This window comes from Bidens hawaiensis, unplaced genomic scaffold, assembly GCF_021521415.1.
Source record: "Bidens hawaiensis isolate Kalapana, Puna unplaced genomic scaffold, B.hawaiensis_p1.1 tig00009159_1, whole genome shotgun sequence".
NCBI classification, from domain to species: domain Eukaryota; kingdom Viridiplantae; phylum Streptophyta; class Magnoliopsida; order Asterales; family Asteraceae; genus Bidens; species Bidens hawaiensis.
In genome coordinates, this window is record NW_027491673.1 from 758186 (window position 1) to 783788 (window position 25603).

The 25603-nt window shown below is 39.9% G+C and overlaps 1 protein-coding gene and 1 pseudogene across 2 annotated transcripts; one reads left to right on the plus strand and one right to left on the minus strand.

Annotated features, from left to right (window-relative positions):
• Positions 1-1051: 1051 nt before the first annotated feature.
• Positions 1052-7628, plus strand: LOC143531345 (uncharacterized). The gene is made up of 6 exons (XM_077026664.1): positions 1052-1347; positions 1478-1554; positions 1695-1734; positions 1863-1920; positions 2022-2091; positions 7163-7628. The coding sequence occupies exons 1-6, from the start codon at positions 1239-1241 to the stop codon at positions 7571-7573; spliced, it is 765 nt and encodes a 254-aa protein (XP_076882779.1). The 5' UTR covers positions 1052-1238; the 3' UTR covers positions 7574-7628.
• Positions 7629-14108: 6480 nt separating this feature from the next.
• Positions 14109-25379, minus strand: LOC143531346 (putative glycosyltransferase At5g03795; annotated as a pseudogene). Its single transcript, XR_013135007.1, has 4 exons — positions 25124-25379; positions 21896-22240; positions 14795-15103; positions 14109-14489 (listed from the first exon to the last, which is right to left on the minus strand). The product of XR_013135007.1 is annotated as a putative glycosyltransferase At5g03795 (transcript).
• Between the last annotated feature and the right edge of the window lie 224 nt (positions 25380-25603).

Here is a 25603-nt window from a genome sequence, read left to right on the forward strand (position 1 = left end):
AATTCATTATTATTTATCTAACAATATTAAAAAAAACTATATAGGTGTAGGCATATAATGTATGTGTGTGGGCCATCGGGGGCAAATGTAAATTGTATTAATTTTGACATTATTTTAATAACTTTGTGAAAATAACATTAAAAGTGGCAAAAAGGTTAATCATGCATCATGTGATGATGTTGATAGCCGAAATACAATGGTTCATGCACCAGTCAGCAAGTGTTATGATGGTTGAGTGTCATGTGCTTTATGCCCAAAGTTTGATGCAAAACTACTATCGAGTCAGGGGGTCTCATCGGAATCAATCTCTCTATTCCTATGGGTAGAGGTAAGACTGTCTACAACATACTCTCTTCAGACCCTACCATAGCTTTGCTATTGGTGGGATTTACGGTACGATGATGAAAATTGGATGATTAACGAATCGTTGTTAGTGTTTACTCGTTTCAATTTTATTCGCTAGTTTAAAAGTCATTTTATTGAAACACGGGCCGCAACTTGAAAACCGGGTTGCCGGTTTAAACCGGTATTTCTTAAAAAAACCGATGGAACGATGTTCTAATAAACCGTATCAAAAACAGGGCTCTACATACCAGTCGCCTTACCGAAATCTGTTATAACCGGTTCAACCGATCGTACCGATTTTTAAAACACTGTTTAATATGATTCTAAGCCCACCTTAACTTTTCTTTGAACTTGCAGCTCAAAATGTTTAAATTATTATCCTTCACAAAAGACAGTTACTAAACGAAAGAAAACAGTTATTAAAACAAGAAAAAACATTAATTTATATTATAAAGTATACCTCAACTATTGTGTACGTAGGCTATAATACATTTTCCCACAAGTCTCGTAATGGACAATAAGAGGAATATTTTTCTTAATTCATGTGATTACAAGTCTATTTTATAAACCCAAGACATAATAGTCCACTTTTCACAAGGTCAACAACATCTGCATTTACAAAGAAAACGACACTAAATAATAAAAACAAAAACCATTTATAGCTTGTAGCTAACTGAAGCTTTTCATACATCTTGTATTTATTGGGCAAGTCGCCGGTTGATGTAAACTAAGACAATGAATGTTACAACTTTCCAACACTATTAAAATTGTGCTTAGTTTAGTCCGAACTTTCACAATATTCAGACATTATATAGCATCTTCCTCCTTAGCCCAAATCGCCTCAACATCTCCTTATTACATCCTCTGAACCACTTGTGTTTGGCTAGTGAAACATGGGTTCGAATCGATGTGATCAAGGGTCTGGGAAAGAGCGGTTAAAGTGGACTCAAGAACTCCATGATTTGTTTGAAAAGGCAGTTAATCAGCTTGGTGGTCCTGATAGTAAGTGCATAGTTGTGTTGTTTTATTATGTTGAACCATAAAGCATGCATGTTATATATATAGGCTACATCATATCATCGGCTGGCAGCCCGTCTTTGTATAATGAATCTTGAGTGATGTGAAATCGCAGGGGCGACGCCGAAGGGTATATTGAAGGCTATGGGGATTGATGGACTTACAATCTACCATGTTAAAAGCCACTTACAGGTTCTATATATTGAATGTTTTTATGTTATTTTTTAAGGAACACAAACACTTAGAGTAATGATGCTTGTGTTGTTTATTCTCATAGATTTTGTGTTATGAGATTTAATCATTCTAATTTTATTATATTTTTTGTTATGCAGAAATACAGAATGTCAAAATTTATTCCTGAATCATCAAGAAGTAAGCTCCACATGCTTCTGAATTAATTAACTTTATAAAACAGAATAATTTGATTGCTAGAATTAGGTTTTGCATTTGCATGAATAATTATATGTACTTGCCAACTGATGTCTACATGTGACTAACAGGAGACAAGTTTGAGAAAAGAAGCATGTCCGAAATGTTTCCAAATTTCAGTGTAACATCGTGAGTAATTTCGTGACAACTTTTAACGTCGATTATGAGGCACCAAAAATTTATTCGATTTCACGTTATGATCTTTTTATATTATATTAAAATTTTCGCAGTGGCGCTCAGCTAAATGAAGCATTACAAATGCAAATGGAAGTTCAAAAGAGATTAAATGATCAACTTGAGGTACCTATTTCTTGAATTGGTATTCAGAGAATATATTATTTTGTATTTATTAAAGGATGATCTCTACACAGGTAAGGAACACCAACATAAATAGTAAATAAAAGAGCCCAAACAAGGTAACTAAAACTGGCGACAGCCTGTGAGATCTTCTAATTAGGAGACAATATTGAGAAGCTGACCATTACTCCTTTGATTTGTGCTTTTTTCCTTTTTTAATATTTTAACACCCCCCCTCAAGTTGTGTAGTGGGATCTCCAATACCCAACTTGGTTAAAACTGATTTAAGCGCTTTAGTTGCAACGGCCTTTGTCAGAATGTCTGCCAGTTGATCTTCCGACTGACGAACGGGAGTTCGATGGTACCGTCTTCAATCTTTTCTTTAATGAAGTGACGATCTATTTCAACGTGCTTGGTTCTGTCATGTTGTACCAGGTTTTCTGAGATTTTAATGGCAGCTTTGTTGTCACATCTTAACTGAGTTGGACCTTTAAGTGCAGCACCAATTTCTTTCATTATCTTCCTTAGCCACAGGATCTCAGTAATCCCTTTAGCGATACCTCTAAACTCAGATTCTGCACTTGATAAAGATACTACCTTTTGCTTCTTACTCCTCCACGTTACTAAGTTACCTCCAAGAAGAGTGAAGTAACCGGAGGTTGATCGTTTGTCATTCGGATTTCCTCACCAGTCGGCATCTGTAAAGACTTCAGCATCTAGGTGACCGTTTCTCTTAAACACGATTCCTTTCCCTACTGTGCCCTTTAGATACCGAATAATCCTCATAACCGCCTCCATATGATCTTCTTGAGGGTTGTGCATGAATTGACTTACAACTCCCACCGCGTACGAAATGTCTGGTCGAGTGTGGGCCAAGTAGATTAGCTTTCCCACTAACCTTTGGTACCTTTCTTTATTTGCTAGTTTGGTTCCTTCAACCATTCTCAGTTTATGGTTCACAATCATGGGAGTATCATTGGGCTTGCAATCCACCATGCCTACTTCAACAAGCAAGTCCAAGATATATTTTCATTGAGAGATAAAAATCCCTTCTCTTGACCGAAGCACTTCAATCCCTAGGAAATATTTCAATCCCCCAAGGTCTTTCATTTCAAACTCGGTGAAAAGATTCTTCTGGAGGGAGTTAATTTCTTCTTCATCACTTCCTGTTATGATCATGTCATCGACATAAATTATGAGACATGTAACAAGAGTTCCCCTCCTCTTGTAGAACAAGGTATGGTTGGCGTTACTTTGTTTGTACCCATAACGTTTCATAGCCATAGTAAACTTCCCGAACCATGCGCGCGGAGATTGTTTGAGCCCATACAATGCCTTTTTCAGTCTACACACTTCATTTCCTTTAAAATCATCTGAGAACCCCGGGGGAGGGTCCATATAAACCTCTTCTTTCAAGTTTCCATGCAAAAAACACATTTTTAACATCAAATTGATGGAGAGGCCAGTCTTCATTTGCTGCTACTGAGAAAAGAACTCTGATAGTATCAATTTTTGCAACTGGGGAAAAAGTCTTAGAATAATCGATACCATAAGTTTGTGTCTATCCTTTGGCTACCAATCTGGCCTTGTGTCGTTCAATGGTGCCATCAGATTTATATTTGATATTGAATACCCATTTGCAGCCAACTGGTTTCTTCCCTCGAGGTAAAGTACATTTTTCCCATGTGCCACTCTTTTTCAAAGCCTCCATTTCTAAATTCATTGCCTCTCTCCATTCGGTCATCTCCTCGGCTTCTTGGACCGTGGTAGGAATCTTTTCTGAAAAATGTGTGGCTGAGAAGGCTTTTGCAACTTGTCCACCCTCCCCCTGTCAGTTTTTACTGGGTACTTGGAGGTACGAGAGGTGTGCTCCGAGGAATATCGTTTAGGAGGGACTCCTGTTTCTTCTGGGAGGGAGGGCTGGAGTGTTTTGTTGTTCTTCGTGCTCCACATGTGAGCTTTCTAACCTGTCATGATTAGTAACATTTGTGGAATTATCGTGATGTTGTGAGCTGTTTACCTCATTGTTTGTCATATATGAATTTAGCTCTCCGGCTTCGACTTCTTTGACTTCATGTTGGACACCGTCCTTAGGAGAATCGTTGGTTGTGTGAGCTAACTTGTCATCCTCTTCAACGTTGGTTGAAGCAGGTTCGTTTGCGCCATCTACCGGCCCTGTCGGAACATCCGTCGAGCAACTATGATAGAACAACCAATCGAACCAATCTAGTGACTCACTTATTTTCTCCCCCTGAGCACTAGATTGATGGTCGAAAAAATAGTCAGATTCGATGAAGTCAAGGTCCATGGTTACATGAACCCGACGAGTGACAGGATTGTAGCAACGATAACCCTTTTGGTGGATACCGTACCCAACCAAAACACATTTTTCAGCACATGCACTAAGTTTGTTTCGATTAGTTTTTGGAGTGTGAATGAACACCGAGCATCCGAACACACGAGGAGGTAAGGTCATTATGGATGGAACTTTTACTTGGGTGGCTAGGACATCCAATGGGGTTTTATGTCCTAGGGTTTGAGTTGGAAGGCGATTAACAAGATATGCAGATGTGGCAAGAGCTTCTGGCCAATAGGACAAAGGGACATGAGATTCAATCATAATTGCACGCGTTTTTTCGAGTAATGTGCGATTTTTTTGTTCCGAGGTACCGTTCTGTTGTGGAGTATTGGGACAAGTAGTTTGATGAATGAGACCATTTTCTTGGAAGAAGGTTTTCATCGGTTTGTTCAAAAATTCAGTTCCGTTATCAAAACGTAGGATCTGTATTTTTTTTCCAAATTGAGTTTGAACCATTTTATAGAACATAAAAAAGATCTCAGGGACTTCTGACTTATGTTTCATGAAGTATATCCAATTCATACGTGAAAAATCATCCACAAAAAGAACAAAATATCTGAACTGACTATTGGTGCTATTAGGGGCCGGGCCCCAAACATCAGAATGGATTAAAGAAAAAACAGACTCAACTCTAGTATCGTTTTGATTAAAAGATACTCTATGACTTTTTGCAAGAATGCAAGTTTCACACTTTTCCTGAACGGAGTTATTCGAAAAAAGACTAGGAAACAAAAATTTAAGATAGCTAAAAGAGGGATGACCAAGACGTCGGTGCCATAACCATAGTTGTCTTTCGGTTGTCCCATGAGCAAGCATGGCATGTCCCTTGTGAACCACCTCATCAACGTAGTAGAGGCCTCGTTGTTCAGTACCACGCCCAACGATCTCCTTCGTACGAATGTCCTGTAAAACACAAAAATTGGGATACATGAGCACGACATAATTAAGTTGCTTTGTAACTTGGCTAATGGATAAAAGTTTGGAGGAAAGAGAGGGAATGTATAAACAATTGTTAATTTTTATTTTTTCTGAAAAAATGATAGAACCTCCCCCTTTGACTTGAACCATTTCCCCACTAGCGGTCTCGATATGGGATTTAGATGGGGTTGTTATATTACAAAAATCTTTGGGATCATAAGACATGGTATCTGTGGCCCCACAATCAAAGATCCAATTCTTTGAAGTTTTAGGTTGAGATATGGGCTGAACATGGCAGGCTTCAGATTTTTCGTTTCTATTTCCCTTTTGATTAAATTCAGCAAATAAAGAAAGATTTGGGGGAATAATCTTAGAGTTAAGAGTGGGAGGGCTTGAGATGTAATTCTCAAACCCTTTACCTATCGAATTATCGTTGGTGGTTGCAGCCAATCCCCCAAAACCGCCGCTCCTGCCTTTTTCGATCGGACCCACACCCCCCCTCGAATTCTTTTGCTTCTGACCGTCTCCCCACCACTCTGGATAACCGACGAGCCTGAAACATTGTTCTTTCGTGTGTTTCTTCATTTGACAGTGGGTGCAAAAGAGCTTGGACTTGTCTTCTTTATCTAGATCGAAGTGTTGTTCTTTGTGACCAGTCTTTGCAGCCAATCCCATCCCAATCTCTGTTGACTCATTATCGGATGGTCCAGATCTTAGAATATTCATTCTAGCAGCTTCCCTGCGTATGGTGGCGTAAGCCATTTCCACCGTTGGAAGAGGATCCTTTTTCAGGATATCCCTTTTTACAGGTTCCATTTTGTCATCGAGTGCTGTGAGTAATTGGTATAACCTTTGCTCTTGAGTCTTCTTATTATAGATCTGGATGTCTTCCGGGTCTTTCATGGGGTTTGGATCTCTTCTATCAATGGACATCCATATGCTTTGCAGTTTATTCCACAAGTCTTCCAAAGTGTCAGATCCTTGTCTAAGGGAGTTGGCTCTTTTATGGAGGTCAAAGACTTGTAAAGAATCGGTTCCGAACCCGTATGTAGTTGCCAAACCATCCCACAAGGCTTTTGCGGTTGGATACTGTGAAATGTTATTCACTAAGTTGGATTCGAGATTCTGGATAATCCAGGTGAAGACACACTGCTCGTGTTGTTCCCAGCGTGAATAACCTGTGTCGGTTTTTGAGGGAGGCACGGGGTCGCCTGTAATGTGAGAGCTTCTTCCCCTGGCTTTCTTCATCAGGGTTGCCCATAAGGCATAGTTATCACCCCCGAGTTTAATCCCTAAGGATAGATTTTCAGAGTTTGTTGTTGTTTGCTGTGTTCCGAGACCATTTCTCAGAAGAGCAGCAATCTGCATCGTAAATTCATCAGGAATTTGGCTGACAATGGTTTCTGTGTCAGGCATCTTGAAGCTTAGAATTTCACAGGATCAAACATGCTCTGATACCATCTTGAATTGGTATTCAGAGAATATATTATTTTGTATTTATTAAAGGATGATCTCTACACAGGCAAGGAATACCAACATAAATAGTAAATAAAAGAGCCTAAACAAGGTAACTAAAACTGGTGACAGCCTGTGAGATCTTCTAATTAGGAGACAATATTGAGAAGCTGACCATTCCTCCTTTGATTTGCGCTTTTTTCCTTTTTTAATATTTTAACACTATTCAGTTTACTTTTATATATATACTTCTCTTTTTATGATAGGAACAAGACATAAAATTAAGATACTTAATTTATGAATTATAACTTGATCAATATAAAAAGATTGTTTATGTAACAGGTACAGAAGAACTTGAAGCTGAAAATTGAAGCACAATCAAAATTTCTTGAGAAACTCACAGAGGATCAAAAATTCAGGACACATGTTACCAAAACCAACAAGATCTCTCCAATATCTCTACCATCTCTGTGGGATGTGTCTGAATCAATCATGAAGGACTTCGAATCCGATTCTGAAGTCGATACAAACGAGATGAGATATCGACAAGATCAACGGTTACCAAAGAGGGCTAGAGTAGATGAACATGATCTCGCATCCACTCAGATATTCAAACATCCTTCACTCAACACCCAAAGCATTCTCATTCCAAAAGGTGGTGATTCGTTTCCTTCACAAGACAACATATTTCCATGGGGATTAGCCTTTTGCCAGTCGCCGCTGATTCCCACTACGTTTAATTCTTTCGGATAGAACGCGATTGTTCGTTCGCTCTTAAGAATTTGTGCATGTTGTATGGTATTGTACTTTAAATAAACTATCTTATAATCTTTGTTAATAAGCATGAAATTCAACAAGTATTAGTTAATTACCGATCAAGATGTGGTTTTTTTGGTACTTGCTATACTATTTTAAATAATGCAAATATGCAATATAGACATGGTGATATCGTGCTCACTGAGATTAGACGTAAACAAATTGGATTAGAATCGATGGACACAGTTTTTAGACTCAACTACATTGGCAAAATGTAATATTTTTTTAGGTGTAAGTGATGGTTGATCAGTCAAAAACCTTAATTGTATACTGTATTAGCGAATACGGGTTAATTCTATATGGTAGTGACAAATAAGGGTGAAGTGGTAGCATGTGGTCACGCGAGTTCTTGCCAACTCACCCTTATTTGAGGAGGCGGATATAGGGCTTTAAGAGGGTGGGTACAAGAAATTAACCCTATAGCGACCAAGGCTATATTAAGGACAAAATTCGTCGCTATTTCTAGCTTTTTTTTGAGGACATTTCGTTGATATAGGGTTGGTCAAACTTTTTTCACTTTTGGACCCTATCTCGACGACATATCGTCGATATATGTTGTAGCAAACTTTTGGAGGGATTCCAAACAATAGCATAAATTGACTTTTATTGTTATTTATTTTTAGACAAAATGGCAAAACAGGTCCTTTATGTTTTTATGGTTTTTCAATAGTCGTCCTTTAGCAAACTTAATGGCAGAAAACATCCTTTATCTTCAAAAAACGTTGCACGGTTCGTCCTTTTCACTAACGAGGGTTAGTTTTTCTCGTTAAATCCAGTCATGTGCACATCATGTGAGGCCAATTTAATCTTTTTACCCCCTCAGGGGTTATTTATGTAATTGACTTAAAATTTTGGTCAATAAATAAATAAAAGGTTTTTAACCATTATCTTCTTCCCAAATATTCAAACACACCATTAAACACCATAACCAAACACCTGGGCAACCACCCACCACCCATCATCATCATCTTTCAAAAACCTTAGATCTACCAATTGTTACAAAGATCTAATTAATGTACCCAAAACATAAAGGAATCATGTCGTTGATTGCATCCTTCCGTCGTTCATGGTATCCTTCCGCCGCCGCCAATCAGTCAATAATAAACCCTAGCACAATTAATTGCAGCTAATCTGGACGTTTTTCAACTTCAATCTTCTCCGATTCCGGTATACAATATAATTAATTCCCCCAATTTTCATCACCAATTCTGTTTCTTATTTTTCGATCACAAACCTAATTGTTGGTTTACTTTACTACAGTAAGATATAGAGGAATGAGTGAATGAATGAATGAATGAATTGTATTAGTTTATGGATTGTTGCTGTAATTAGACATCAACGGGAGTTCAGTTTAATGCTAGGGTTTTGAAAATTAGATGATTATACATGATTATGTGGGAAGAAAGAGAAAGGTGAAAGCTTGGGAGAGGCGGTGGCCGGAGGAATGGTGGTCGGAGGAGTGGTGGTGGGTGATTGCATTGATTAGATCTAACCATTGGTAACTTATTAATTAAAAGGAAATACTACTGGTAAGAAATAGATCTAATCACTTTGCATTGAACATTGACTATTAGATCTAATTAATGTTTTGCACAGGTGTTTGGTTATGGTGTTTGATAAAGAAGAAACGAAGATGAGGGTAAAGATTGGTGGGATGAGAGAGAGATGAGTATTTTTTCAAAAGACCAAATCTTTAGTCTAATTACACAAACAGTCCTTAAAGGGGTAAAATGACCACACTACCCTCATGTGCAAAGCACATGACCATATTTAACAAAAAAATTTAACTGGGTTAATACCAAAGGACGTAACGTGAACAGAATTTGAAACATGAAATACTTTTTTTGCCATTAAGTTTGCCAAAGGACGACTATTGAAAAACCATGAAAACATAAAGGACCTGTTTTGCCATTTTGTCTTATTTTTATCCCAGGTAGATAAATAAATGAAAAGAAATTAATAAAATAAAATAAACACACTATTGCGACGACATCTCCTTGTAATAGGTTAAATTAACTTTGTGAATTTATTTTTTATTAATGATGGAAAAAAACAAAAAGTATAAAACAAGATTTAAAAAAAAAAGAAAATTACCAACCCTATATGGAGGACAAGTCGTCGATATAAGGTTAATTTAATTTTTTTAGCTAATCAATATCGACATGTCCTCGAGATAGAGTAATTAAAAAAAAGATTTTTACTTTCTACTTTTATTATATGTGTATGTATATTACTAATTATTTTCTTTTGGTATTGTATGTGTCTCGTGCGTATGATGTATATGTCCACGTATCTACGTATATATGTGTCTCGTACGTACGCATGTATATGCCCACGTAGCTACGTATGTATGTATGTATGTGCATATGTCTCTACGTATATATGTGTCTATGTATGTATGTATGTACGTACGTAGGTGTGAATGTGTTTATGTATCTACGTACGTATGTACGTAGGTGTGTACGTATGTACGTATGTATGTACGTATGTAAGTACGTACGTATGTATGTATGTATGTATGTATGTATGGCTCTATGCGTCTTTGTATGCATGTCTATGTGTCTATGTATGTATGTGCCTATGTCTCTGTGTATATATGTGTGTGTTTGTATATTTATACATATAATTTTTATTTTTTTATATAAGAACAACTATTATTAATATAATTGTCATTATCATTAATATAATTAATTAGTTAATGTATATAATGAAATCAAATTATTGAAAAATAACCTATAGTGACGAAATGTCCTCCCTATAGGTAAAATACTTTTTTTTCATTTATTTTTATTTTATAATACTGAGCGATAAATAAATAAATAAAAATAATGAAATTGACCTATAGCGACGAAAATTAGAAATGTGTTTGTTAATTAGTATGTATGTATCTTTGAGTTATGTTGGATAACCAAAAATAGAAGAAAGAAAATTAGTACAATTTTAATAGAGACATGGTAGATGCAATTTTGATTTTGAGGTCAAATTGATTGTTTGTTACATTGCAACCGGTTTTTAACAAGTTTTAATGTCACTTTACTTGGCGTAGGCTATAAGTGAGGACAACATGAGAGATTAATCAACTTAACACTGCCATTAACAACAACTTAATACTCATTTTCTAGAGGTGACAATTTTCTTATGGATATGTCAAGCAGCTGAAAACGAGGAAATGGGGCTGGTGCTTTGCGGTTGTGCATCGAGGATAACCACAAGGGTATGGAACTATATAAAATTGGGCTTGACTCGTTTATTATTTTTTATATTATTCAATTACTTATTTTGGTATGTGTGTTAGGGGTGTTGTCCGGGTAGAATGTTTGGGTCGGGTTAATCGATTTAGCGCTTCACAGAATCTGACCTAAAGACCAAACTGTTTATGAATGGATTGTTCGGGTTTCAGGTGAAGCGGGTCAAGTTTAAACAAGTTGGGTTCTTTGTTGGTTTCAGGCCTATTATGCCCATTAGTTGTTGAACATTTTACTTTCTAATGGAACATTTTAGTTTGACTTCATCTCATTTAGTTTTATTGTAACTTATCATCTTATTATACAGATAGTTGGTCTTCTATGGCTAATGATAGTGGAAGCATGGCCAAGTACATAAGAAATCATCAGCTGGTAATTTTCACATTTTATCATTCTGAAATGTAACCTTTTCATTGAGCTTTATTCTTGGCTAGAGATCAATTAGGTTTCATACATTTTTTTTGTTTTAATTGTTGATGAAACGTACATCTAACTTTTTGATGCATTATGTGGATCATGATAGATAATCAACCCATCCTCATTAATAGTTTACATTAATGCCTATGTCATTCCATGCTTAAACTGAAATCAAGATTTTGGTACTTGATTTTTTTTGGATTTTGGTATTGATTTATATATATATATATCTTTGTATGTGTTCAATACATTAACGTACATAATTTTGGTATTGTTAGATCCATCCAAAGAGGACCTACAACTTATGTTCTAATCATCTCTATGTCTAAACTTGGGTCAATCCATTAAATTTCTCGCCATCAAAAATCAAGTAAGCGTTTTACCTCTAAACCATTTTATATATATGATTAGGTATGTATGCTTCTTCATAACATATATAACTTTATTCATTTTATCGTATTAGATGGATGGTCGATACTCGTGATCAAGAGAAGATTGAAACCTCATGTATGTATAAAACTCTATACTTTTTGTTATTTTGAGAACGCGTGTATGAGATGTATGTTCTTGTTGTCTTTTTATTGTTTTGATATTTATTGTACTTTTATTAGTTTTGGCAATTTTGATAATTTGGTTGAAAAAACCTGGTAAATAAAAAAAAAGATATATTTTTAATTTTGGTCAACCTATATCGAGGACATGTCGTCGAGATATGGTTAATTTAATATTTTTATTTTAAGGCTATCTCAACGACAAGTCCTCGATATAGGATTAATTTTAAAAATAATTAAACTTTATCTTGACGACTTTTCCTTGAATTAAGGTGATTAAAAAATAATTAATCATTTTGTTAATCACCCTATCTCAAGGACATGTTGTCGAGATAGGTGACTCTATATCGACGACTCTATCTCGACGACAAATTTCAGCTATTACGACAATTATGCAACGACGACAGATATAGCAACGACAAGTCATCGAGAAAGGCTATATCGAGGATAAACAGGGCTTATCTCGACGACTTTTGTCTTCGCTAAAGCCCCTGATTGTTGTAGTGACCATCCAGATTATAGCCCATATTCATAGTCGAATAAATGTCCTAGTTTTCCTCTTTTTGTCGAAGGCCCAAGACGCAAATCATTTAAAACATAAAGTTTAAATGTATCCTGAATAAGAATTGTTCCCCGGTCTTCGGCAACGGCCTTCCATCACCACTGCTGCTGCCTGCCCAAACCCGCCTACCCAGACTAAGGTATATTATGTTTACATATTTTTTCTTGTATTCAATTACGTACTCCCCATACATTTCGTCTCTGCATTTATGTTAAGAAGTTAAGGAAGTTACAAAACTTTGAGAATGTAAATTTGATACACATGTACTACCTTTAACCGAGAGAATGTAAATTCGTTTAAAATGTTAACGTGTACAGTAAAAAAATAAGTCAATTTTCGTTTGGAAATGATTAAATATCATTTATAATTTAGTCAATTTTAGTATTTTTATATTGGTTTAGAAATGATTAAGTATAATTTAGTTAATTTCATTTGCTAATATGGATCATTTGATGGCCTATCATGTATAGATTGTTGACAAAAAGAAATGGAACTAATTCATTTGTGTATACCTTGTTAAACCTTCTTGTTTGTTTCAATTCATGAATATTAGGTTAGAAGAGCCTTTGTGCATTAATGGAATTGATTAATTTTTTCCTCTTGAAGTTGTTGTTTGGCAAGAGAGAAAAGAACATATAAGGATTACATTTGCAGCTGAAGAAACATGGAATGAATCCGGGTCGGATCCGAGTCCAAATTCCCCGGTCTTCAAGATGAACGAACCATGACTCCGTCTTATTTTCCGGTTGCTCAGATCTGTTATAGAAAAGTGTGTGTGTGAGGGGGGGGGGGGGGGGTGGAGTGAAAGAGTCAACCAGTAAGTTCAACATGTTTTTTCTTCAATTTTTCAGTTTTTTTTTGCTTTTAAATCGTGATTACTTGATTTAAATACATATTTACTTGCCAATTCACATAAATTTTTTCTTTTGTTTTACAATTTAAGCCTACGTTAGATGCTTAATTGGTCATTTGAGGGCCTTAGTGGCCAATTTAGGGAATATTTTGACTCGACCATTTTAGCCCGACTCAAATTTTGCGCCACCATAAATTGTGCCCTCCTAACCAAAACTTTATGTGTCCACCTCCGCTTATCTGCCAATACCATATAAAGAACCCTTATTTGCCAATACCATAGAGAATTAAGGTTTTTGTCTGGCAAACTTTCATGCATTCTCTGAACCGTCATTTACACACCTAAAAAAGTGCTTATTTGCTAGTACTAATGGTTACTACCCTATTTGTGATTAAAGGAAAAAGTCATCCCCATAGTGATTACCAACATGAAAAAGACACTATTTAAAAAAAATATCCTTTTCACATCTAAACTAGACGGATTAATACCGACAATGGTTTCATAGCGAATACGCCACCACTGGCAACAACTGATGATGTTCTGTGACATCCAAAACAACTGGAAGTCCCCAGTTTGAAGAACAAGGGTCATTTAATCTTAATCTTGATGTAAATCTTGACCATGTTAGATATAAAAGTGGCACGGGTAGAGATACAAATCATTCCATTAAATTGTACGGCATAGATATACATGATAAAGCTTTTTCTTGAACGGCATAGATAATATTATTAAGGAAAACCCGCTAGTAAGAAACTAGACTGGACGAGACATATACAAACCAACTTCTAAATGATAAGTTGTTTCTCACTCATAAATGCATAAAAAATTATCTGAAGCTTAATAGTTGATGATCATGGTTGGTGAGGATCATGATCATGAATACGAGTGTTCAATCTTCTTAGCCACATTGAGTGTAGAATCATATGAAAAACATCATATCTCTTGGGAGGATAATTCACCACAAAATGCTTTCTAACTTGAACACCATTTCTTTGCAATCTAATGTAGTTTCTTTGAGAAATCCCCATTAGAATGGTTTTCAAATTAGGGATGTTTTCAAGTCCAATATCAACTGAAAACTTACGCCAATCCAATATGTCGTTGAAAGCTTTGCGTAATGACTCTTTATAAGGACGGGCACACAGCCCATGTATAGCGCTTCCACCATTCTCGGGCTAGCCACTTCCCACCCACTTGCGCAAATGCAATACTTGCTTTTTCTTATCTGAAAAACATATAGGTGTCTTATATATGAAAGCCAATTAACATATTTGCATTTTTTTTAATAATTATTATGTTAAATACCATAAAAACTATTTTATTGTACCATAATCCCCCTTTTTAGAAAACTAAAAGAAATTATAATTGGTCACGTGACTCGAAAGACTATAAGATTTAGTGAATGTGAGTCATGTGACCAATTAGGACTAAAAAGGACAACCCAAAATTTTCTATTCACTAGTAAATATAGATTAAAGTTGTCACGTCTAAGTTTTAAAAATGAAGCACTAAGATTTTATTAAAACTTACATCGTTATAATAATTATCGCCCTTTGGAAGGTATTTTTGAATTTTGACCCCATCTTCAGTCTTGTTTTCCCAATGATCAAGAAGCACCTCGCGAATGTAGCCATGAACACCACCGGAGAAGAAGACTAGGGTGGTTCGTTTAGATGGGGATGGACCACCTAGCAACCCTTTGGTTGTACCATGAGGAAGATATATTTCTGGGATGGAGACATCTCTTGTTAGGTTGAATCCCTCTGAGGTATTCGCGTTACAAAGAGCTCGAATTGAGTTCTTGTATAAGGTAGGAATGGCAGACGAGATTATAGGTCCCTACATCATGTCAAAATTATTGTCATTTTACCCGGAGTATGTGTAACATACTTATATTCAATGATAAAAATATCTTAACACTTCCTCCCTCACTCCATTCATCATGCTATAAGTGAGATTTTATTGAATACGTTGACCAGTTGGCATTAGCCAACTCTATCTGAAATTATATACATATATTTTCGCTACTGAAGAGGTAGGTACCAGCAGAGCCCAGTTAGACCCGCAAGACTCACCTTGAAAAGGGACGTCTGCGCAGAGACCAACTGGATCCGCGGGACCCACCATGCTCAGAGACGTGACGTCCTTACGCGCAGTACGCAAGCTGTTCCCGCAGGAAAAGCCTCCCAATGGTGAAGTGCTCTGCCTGTTCGCGCAGCTGCGGATACAAGCCATCAGGGAAGGCTACCTGCGCAGCAAAGCTACACGCACAAGGCACTTAGCTCTCATAATAATTCAGTAATGTCACCTGAAGAAGGAATGAGCAAAGCCGGGAACTCTCCCGCACAAAGCTGGGAGAACTCCCGCCCAAATGAGCCAGTCCGTACGATACTGGAAGATCTTTTGTACTGTACCTGACGAGGTATGGACAAAAGATCTGACCAAAGATACGACAGCTCACTGACAACAGTATGACGAGCAGCACGCTCTTGTACTGTATGTCACTATTAGCACGCTCTTGTACTGTAGAACCCCAGTTGGGGAAAACATAATAAAATTGCAGCTTCAATGGTGGAGACTACATACTGCGTAAACAACGAGATCCCGAACCAGGTGCATATCGGCTCGATGGCACTCCCATCCCAACAACATGGAAGGGAGCTCAATTACACAGTTTGCATATAGATCAATTCCAAACTTGTAAAGAAAAGGCCCAGAGCCACTTCTAATGGAAATGATTCTCCTCAGAACATTGATGCTAATGATCTTACATTTATACTTATGAACTTTCCACACTGAAATGCCGGTCTTCACCGCATACATAAGTGGGGAAAGAAGTCGTTACTTGTGGAAGGCGGCAAAACCCGCATAAACACAAAAAACGACAAACCTTCACGCAGGTCAGTCATAGGTAAAGTTTGGTGATCCCACTAAATGAAAGTGCCGGTCCTAACCGCACAAATCATGATAAACTGAACTAACCTATTGACAACCACGCGTCGAACGGTTAACTTATTCTAAACACTAAGAAAATTTCAAAGGAAAAGATGAGGAAAACTTCCACGCAGGTCAGATATAGGTAAAGTTTAGCCATCCTACTGAGTGCAAGTGACGGTCTTATCCGCACAATCACGAAAAAGGACGCAAAACTTTAACTTATTATCTGCCACGTTGAAAAGTTAACTTATCTAAGTACTAAAGAAATTGCTAAGTTAAATCAAAATATGCGTGAAATAAACAAGGCAAGGCATTAGCAAATAATCTTTATTCCATCGAAATTCAAATATTACAAAGATTGCTGGGTACATACCCGCATACAAAAGAAGCTATACAAAAATAAAAATCTACTCTAATGGTGGAAAAGGATCTTCAGGATCAAGCTTCAGGACCACTTCCACTTGGACCCGCACCATCAGTAGAGTGTGGCGGTTCAAGGAAAGCTTTAAGGATAGCCAGCCCATCATCAGCAGCAGCAACTTCATTCACCTTCTCCACCACCGGATGCGGGAAGGCAGCATACTGGTTCACTGCTTGGTCATAAACAGCTTCAGTATCCACATCATACAAAGGGAAGTTGGAAGACGGGATGCCTTTCTCAACGAACCCTAGACCAAGCAGGAAGCCGGCCTTTTCCCCATCCTCATGAGAAGCGTTGAGGGCTGCGCTCATGGCATCGTCGTGTGATGTGTCCGTGAAGACTCGATGCACAACCTACAAGAAAAAATACAAGTGTCAGAACCTTTTATATGTACAAAGAAAAGCGTAAAGATATGAAATTACGTATACCTGAGACAACGCTTCTCGAAGAAGCCATTCCTTGGCAACCAGAGCCTCCTGGAGGGCGGCTTGAGCTTGGTTACGGGCGCGTTCGGCTTCACTTTTGTTAAGGTTGGCGAGCAACACTTCCTTAGCAGCAGCCTCTTCAACGCCCTTTAGCTTCCGCTCAGTGTGGTCAAGCACGCCCCTCTGGTCCAAGATCTCTTGGAGCTTCTTGGCGTCTTCTATAGCCAAGGCATCATGAGCCTGCTGGAGCCCCTCTAGCTTGGCTTTAAGCTCCTCGTTCTCAATGCGTAGAGGCTCAGCAATAGCTTCAGCCTTGGTGGCCCTCTCAGTTGCGTTCCTTGCAGTTTCCTTAGCCAGCCGAAGCTGTTCGTTGACAGCTTGGGCAGCCTTGGAACGGGCCTCGAGCCGGGCCTGAACTTCAACCTCGAGGGCCTTGAAGGCCTTCTCCTTTTCCGCAGCCACTGCGGTAAGCCTCTTGTTCTCCTCCCGGACAGCCCGCGCCTGAGCTGCTTCTTGGATACGAGCTGCTTTTAACTTGTCGTTTTCACGACAAAGCAGCTCGACGCGCGGCTGCATCCGGGCCAGGAGAATCCGAAGCTCATTGGTTAGCCTACCCTCCTGGTAGCTAGCCATTGCTTCCCCCAACGCACCACTGGGAGCTGCGTGACGAGCCCACTCCACGCACTCCACAGGCGTGCGAAGGGTTGTTCCTCGGCAGATGTTCCATCGTGGAACATACACTTCATTGGAATCCGACACTGCAAAAAACAAAAAGCAGTTAGGAAAACATGATATTTAAAAAAAAAAAAAGGCCAAAAGAACCCTACGCACCTGTAGGGTCGACAACAGGCCGATAGCCGCCAAACCCATCACCTGAACCCAAGGGAAATCCATTCAAGAGGTCAGGCAGATGGGAAGGAGACAGAGGTTGGCGAGAAGCCCCAAGCATACCTGAAGGATCGGCCGCAGTTGCCGACGTCGGAGGAGGCATGGAGGCCGCCGCGGTAGAAACCAACGGAGGTGAGCTCACAACCGTGGTCGCCGCTGCGGAGAAGCCCGCAGAAATAGTCACCGCCGGCTCAGCGAAAGATTCAGTAACTATGGCACTGACAGCCGGCGGAGATGTCATCACAGTTGGAACAGTTGGCTCAACTGGGTGAGCAACTGAACCAACTGAAGCAGGCGCAGTCGCCTGGGTCACCGCCTCAGGTAGGTTGACCAAGCCTACCGTCATGGGTCCGGAGGTGCTCCTCCCTGCTCCACCCTGGAATGCGGTAGCATCCACGCCTGTACAAAGAAGATATAAGTATAATGGCGGAAAGATATGAAGTTAAAAGTGAAGGAAGTTTGTACTTACGGGTTTTCTTGAGCCTAAAAGTGCGAACAGGCGGGGACGAACCCGATGGAGCCGGCCTCTTCACGCCGCTCACCGTCGTCGTCCTGGGCTGCTCGGAGGGGACAGTCGTCTCAGCCTCCGGAGCAGTGGTCTTATCCCCACCAGGGTTCCCCGCCACCTCCTCGCTTTCGGTCTCTGAATCAGACCGATGCACCGGATCGGCAGGGGAGGCAACCTTCGCCTTCCCCTTCCCGCCGGCAGCCTTCTTTTTCCGCACCAACGGAGGACCATCTGCGGATTCCTCATCAGAAGATGACAAGATTAGAGGAATTCCAGCAGAGATTTCAGCATTGAGAGGTCGAGGGTTGAATAACTCCTTACCTGGCCGCGTGGCGCTCAGAATAGGGTGGCCTGGCGGGTAGACCTCCACAAACCGATCCCTCGTTTGCTCCAAGATGGGCAACTCGTTCTCATCGAGAGCACGAGTACCCATCCGGGCGGGACCATCACTCTCCCGCGGCTGCAGGAGAGACGGCAAATCGTTTCCCTCTGAAATAAAAAGAAGAAACAGTTAGAAGAAAAACCTATATCAACAAAGAAGATAGAGCATACCGTAAGGGACATAGTTCAAACCGTATTCGAGGACGATAGGAATCTGGGACGCCTCCTTCCACACCCGGCTCATCCCAAGCATCACCATCCCAGACTCCGCAAAGCGGTACACCGGAGTCTGGATCCGGGAGATCTTGGCGAACCACTCCGCCTCCTGGTGGTTGAGGGCGTGAAGGGCGGGGAGTGCTCTCCCATTCTTAAAGGTCATCGCAAGGGGGACGACGCGAGCGGAGATATAAAAAAACTCCCACTTCCACGACCGAAGACTGCGCTCGGTAGCGCAGATCTTCAACCCCTTGATCCGATTGACCAAAGTGTACCACCCCTGGATACACCTCCAGGAGTAGAAGGTCATCAACCGATCTACGTGGGGCTCCACGCCCAGAATGAGGCACACCCACTCAAAGTGGCGGATCTTGGCGATCGCCATCGGGTGTACCTCCGTCAGATGCACACCGTGCCTCTCCAAGACACGGTATACAAACTTCGTCAATGGGAACCTGAGATTCCCATAAACGAAGAATGCAGCGTACACCCCTATTTTGCCCTTGGGGGCATCGTACACCGTCTGGTGTGGCCTAGGAAACTCAGGCTCGAACGACTCGAGCATGAACTTCCGGACGATGTACTGAAAAAGCTCGGCCGGAAGAGCACACTGGCACTCGCCAGCAGTGCTCTTGTCGTCCTTTTCGGACGTCGACGTCGGGTTCTCAACGAACAACTCCGACTCCTCGGCAGTGGCCTCAAAATCACGGGTAGAAGACATGTTTCGGATGAACAGAAGCGATTTCAGAAGAATGCTCGACGGAATAGTGAGTATTCGCCGGAAATCGTTTAGAATATGAAGAGAGAAGTGAGTGTGGATTACAAAGGACCCTCTCCCCCTTTATATACTCATCGCAATTAATGCGATGAATTTAATGCGGAAGAGAGAGAAATCGCAGGTGCAATGAAACTATGACACGTGGCAAAGTACAAGCTGGCAACAGCTGTTGAAAGGACGCGTGCCATTAATTTCGCGGCCACGCGCCTGAAAAAGCGCCTGGAATGACCATATACTGTCACGTCGCCATAACTTCCTGCACGTCCTGACACTGTCAGAAGAAACCGTCGGATGACGTTTCAACAGTTTGGACTGTTCTTATCCTTTCACCAACTCTTCAAATTTCAAAAAGATTCAAAAGTAAGCGGGAAAATACCCCTTACCTTGGCAACCAAGAAACTATAAGACAGGTGCTAGTACAGTGTTAAGGCAAAACCCTTCACATACTTAGCACCTGCAGGGAATTGAAGCCAAGAATACCTCGGCAACCAAGTAACCATAAGACGGGTGCGAGTACAGTGTCAAGGCAAAACCCTTCACATACTTAGCACCCGCAGGGAATTGAAGCCAGGAATACCTTGGAAGTAAAGTAACTATAAGACTAGTGCGGGTACAGTGTCAAGGCAAAACCCTTCGCATACCTAGCACTCCGCAGGGAATTGAAACCAAGAAGGATCTTCTGGGCAGTGCTTGCGGAAACGGGAGTAACATCCCCGCATAGCGGGAACGTCGAGAACTAGATTGTTTGAACCTCCAAGATGGAATTGGTTGTTTAAACATAATTGATCACTATGTTCAAAACTACCAAAACCTCATGGAGAATCTACACAAGTGGAACTCAACGCTCCTGACTTGCGAGGAGGATACAGACCTACCCGCATCACACCCAAAGATCAAGCAGAAAAGTCGGGAATTTCTGCACGTGACATTAGGACTTCCGCGGGAATAATCCCCATGGAAAACCTTAAAACTAAAACCTTTTCAAAACCCCTTGTTTAAGTCCAAAAGTTCACCTCACTTATTAACAATTCATGAGAAGAACATTGGACTGGGGGGACTTGAAGAAGTAGGTACCAGCAGAGCCCAGTTGGACCCGCAAGACTCACCTTGAAAAGGGACGTCTGCGCAGAGACCAACTGGATCCGCAGGACCCACCATGCTCAGAGACGTGACGTCCTTACGCGCAATACGCAAGCTGTTCCCGCAGGAAAAGCCTCCCAATGGTGAAGTACTCTGCCTGTTCCCGCAGCTGCGGATACAAGCCATCAGGGAAGGCTACCTGCGCAGCAAAGCTACACGCACAAGGCACTTAGCTCTCATAATAATTCAGTAATGTCACCTGAAGAAGGAATGAGCAAAGCCGGGAACTCTCCCGCACAAAGCCGGGAGAACTCCCGCCCAAATGAGCCAGTCCGCACGATACTGGAAGATCTTTTGTACTGTACCTGACGAGGTATGGACAAAAGATCTGACCAAAGATACGACAGCTCACTGACAACAGTATGACGAGCAGCACGCTCTTGTACTGTATGTCACTATTAGCCGCTGCCTACTCACCAACCTGTCGGAGGACGTGCATAGCCTGCAGTTGGTGGAACAGGAATAGTACACAGCCGGCCTGGTCACTATCAGCCGCTGCCTACCCACCAACTACCAGCATGGCATGTGCGTAGCCCACAGTTGGCAGAACAGGAACACTATTCAGCCGGCTGTACTTTCTTGGAAACCTACCTTCGGCTATAAATACTCCAACACCTTGGAATGGTATATGATCTTATCATCTCATCTTATATCTTATATCTTATACCTGATATCTGCTCTAGCAATCTCTTAATATACACTTATATTCAAGAGCAATCTAGTCTGATTCTCACGCCGGAGGGTGGTCGCAAGGAGGTACCCCCCCCCCCTTCTCAGTGACGAGCTCACGGTGTCTGTTTTGCAGGTTATCAGAAGAACCATCTTTGCCGGGTCTAACCCCTCGTGTGAAACATCTATTTAACCCCCAGATTACCCGTAATCTGCCCGGGGTCGATTAGTGTTTCTTCAGCTACGTTAATCATGTATTTAAATATACCCAATCATGACAGGCAAGCATGAAGTGGTCAGCTCCAAGACTTCGATTCCAATATGGATGTTTCTCGGCTATGACATTGACATAATCGACAACCGTGTTCATCATGTCACTCCAAAGTCGTGTTTCTCTAACAAAAACATACTGAACAATCGACACAATGCTAAACGGGAGGAAGAAAAGATGAGCGTTTTTGGGATCTCTTGTGCGAAACCGGCTAATTTCCATGTCGTTTATGAAGATTCCTTCCATTCCCAGAATCCCATTGCAAGGTGCATTGTGGAAAACTGGTGGGTCGCCTTCTTCATAAACATATATTTTCAATTCTTTCTCCATCACTAGGTAACTCTTGTGGTAAAAGAATTAGCAAAATAAAATCGATATTTTTACCATTGTATAATATAAAATGTAACATTATCAAATATATAATCAATTAAGAGTAAAAGATTCAATAATTAATACATTATTTTTTTCCTAAAAATTTAAGGGTTAATTAGACTCATGAAATTGTTATTGCGTCCATTATATATATATATTTTTATTTTATGAATGCAAGCGTTCGATTGATGTGGCAGTTTTATAATGTTAATTATTTTTTTTCCTTTTTGTTACAGACATATTATCATTATAACTTGTTACTAGCCAGCTAGCATTTCTTTTTATTACATTTCTTTATTTGTCATTTAAAAAAAATATAATAATATGTAAACTTAATTACACCGTGGGGATTTGATAAAAAGTTTAAAACGTTACATTAATATGTGTGCATAAGTACTTTTCTGATACCCAAAAACTAGCATTAAAATACTCTCTTTAAAAATATCTAAACACCACCAACATTTGATCTTACTAAGAGAAGTAGTTAATACATGTATTTCTTGTTTGAACATATTTTTAAAATTCTTTTAACAACCATTATAAGGCTGAGGGGTGTGGGGGGCTCTAAAGGGGGCGCGAGTGGGGGCTCCAGCCAATAATATTGTGACGTGTGGCAGAGAGAGAAACTGGATAAGATGGGTGTTGGAGCCCCCGCTGGAGCCCCTGGCCTTGGTGTGGAGGGGCGCGAGCAGGGGCTCTAGCGGATTTTTTTTTTATTTTTTTATAAATATATTCAAAAAACGTATTATTAAAAAAAACTCATAAATTATTAAAAAAAACACACATTAAAAAAAAACATTAATATCTAAAAATAAAATAAAAATTAAAGTACTAAAAAAACATTATTCTTATTCTTCGGCTTGGTCTTCTTCGATCAACCTCTTTCGGATACGTTCCTTTTGCTTTTCCATCAGCATTTGATCGACCGGATTTAGGTTACTGAAGTCTCTTGTAAGGAAGTCCAAATCTCTCATTCTACTTTTTTCCTTTTTGTCATTAGAGACCACCTCCATGGTTTTGTTGAATTTATTGAGGGATTCAACAAGATCGACGATGTTTACGGCTCCCCCCTCAGCCGGTTTTTTCCCCTTGGCGTCCCGTCCCAATGGCCGCCTCCTCGGCGGTGAAGACGTTTCCTCCCCCGCAATGTTTAGGTCGAATCCAACGCGGCAATCCGACGCGGCAGAAGTGCTATACGCTCCAGACGAACTAGTTTTAGTCCGTTTCGGCCCTACTTCCGCATCATGGTCCGGCGCCACCAGCTCAACCCACTTGGAACACCTTTTCAACCTCTCCCACAACTTTACATCGTCCCACGTCTTCACCGTCCCATACCTCCGCAGACACTCATGCTTCCACTCTTCGACAGTGAAATTGTAAACCGCCAAATCATCACTGCCACTTGGTCTCATACGACCGGCGTTCCTGTTGAAAAGATTAGTAAACAAGCCGACAAATTTTCTGATTTCGGACCACCGACCCGAAATCATATCGGCGTTCCGCTCTGTACTCCCAACGAGCGAATAGAACGTCTCCCTAACCTTTGTCCAAAAGACCTTGCTCTTTTGGTAGTCGGCTGCAAAATGCATAAAAAAATTTGTAAGTCATTTAACTTTTTTATTTAACTTTTTTATTAAAATCATTTTTAAAAACGTTAAAACAATTACCGCAACGCCGATCCTCAGAAATGACTATCCAAGCCCGACACAGGGCTTCCTTCTCATCCGATGACCACGGAGTGGTTTTCCGTTTCGTCCTCGAAGTCGAAGCCGAACCCGACCCGTCCGTTGCAACTTGTTTTTTCCGGTGGACGCGTCTTCTTTGTCCCGCAGCTTCACCGTGTGATTCTTGTGTCTCCGGAACAACAAAGTTAGGAGACGGTTGTATGTTGGATGGTTGAAAGCCGGATGATTGTTGCGGCTACGAATAAAACATCGGTTGGTCCGGTGACAACCATAAATCGTCAATATAATCTGAATCTAGGTTTGGGTACCAATTTCCAGCCATGTTTTTAAAAAAAGGTTTGGAAGATGGGTTGATTTTGGGTTTTTTTTGAAGTTGTGGTAATTATTTTATGTGATTTTGGGTGTGGTATGTGATATTGGGTGTGGTAAGGTTTATATAGAGGAAAAACTTTTTTTTTTAATAAAATTAAAGAGCCCAACGGCTCTTTTCTTCATCCCAACGGCTCCTTCACGCATTCCCAAGCCACCTTCACGCCATTTTCCTCCCGCTACCGGCCTTGCGCCCGCCTTGGTTCCCGTGCTCGCGCCCCTCTCGCGCCCCTCTCGCGCCTCGGTGGTGTGGTGCTCGCGCCCCGGGGCGCGAGCGGATGGGCTCTCGCGCCCCCGCTGAAGCCCCACACCCCTCAGCCTAATAACCGAAAGAACATATTGACTCATTCATTCATCTTCATTCCATTATAGGTAAGAAAAACTTCTCATATATTTTTTTTTGTTACATGTGAGATTTAAACCCAATATTTCCAATAAAGTGTTTTGAGTGTCCTACTTGTTTGAAAATATGTAACTTAATTTAATGATTCTTTTAATTTTATTTAATAATATAATAACCAAGTTATATAAACTCAGTAACTCATACCATATATTTACTACATATAAACTCTTTCTTTTTATTAGTTACCAAAATTGCTACCGCAATAATTCCTCAAAAGATTTAAAGGCACCAAAAAAATATACAGAATTATTTTATTCTAATGTTTAAGACAATTATTATTTTCTAATATTAGTATGAAAATAACAACCTTTCTTTTATCATAAATTATTGCTTTCCGCCAATTCAAGCAATGATACATCAGAAACGAATAATCTACAGAAAGAGCAATACCAAAACTGAAATTAAAAGTTACCTATGAAATGAATTTGGGTTCCAATAAACTGAACCAGAAAGCACATAATCATCATCTTCCATCGTCTGATTTGCATAGTTTTTGATCAAAGCTCGAGATTTGGCTAACCGACCTTCAAGTTTCTCCAAATTGCTAGTTTTTTTCATCTTTGTTTCACGATCAGCAACAACATGATCAATGGAGATGAAGGATAGGATAATAATAATAATATTACCAATAATAATAAGTGTTCTATTCTTCATATTCTGCATATTCATTGTCTCTTTGTTGAAACCTGTGTGTATTTAATTTTCTCTCTAGAAAAATGTAGTTTCTCTCACTAGAATTTGGCTATAATATTGATTTACAAAATGTGATTTGCTTCCATAGCAAAAGATTCTTAAACTAGGGGAATCTATTTGGTTACTGTTTTACATGGATGCATTGTCACTTGTACTTTGTAGATATAAAGATGACTTCGTGGG

Bases quoted from the DNA above. Each gene is read 5' to 3' on its own strand.
- LOC143531345 (XM_077026664.1), top strand. From the start codon at position 1,239: ATGGGTTCGAATCGATGTGATCAAGGGTCTGGGAAAGAGCGGTTAAAG. The intron at 1,348-1,477 runs GTAAGTGCATAG...GTGAAATCGCAG, and splicing joins TCAGCTTGGTGGTCCTGATA to GGGCGACGCCGAAGGGTATA. The intron at 1,735-1,862 runs GTAAGCTCCACA...TGTGACTAACAG, and splicing joins TATTCCTGAATCATCAAGAA to GAGACAAGTTTGAGAAAAGA.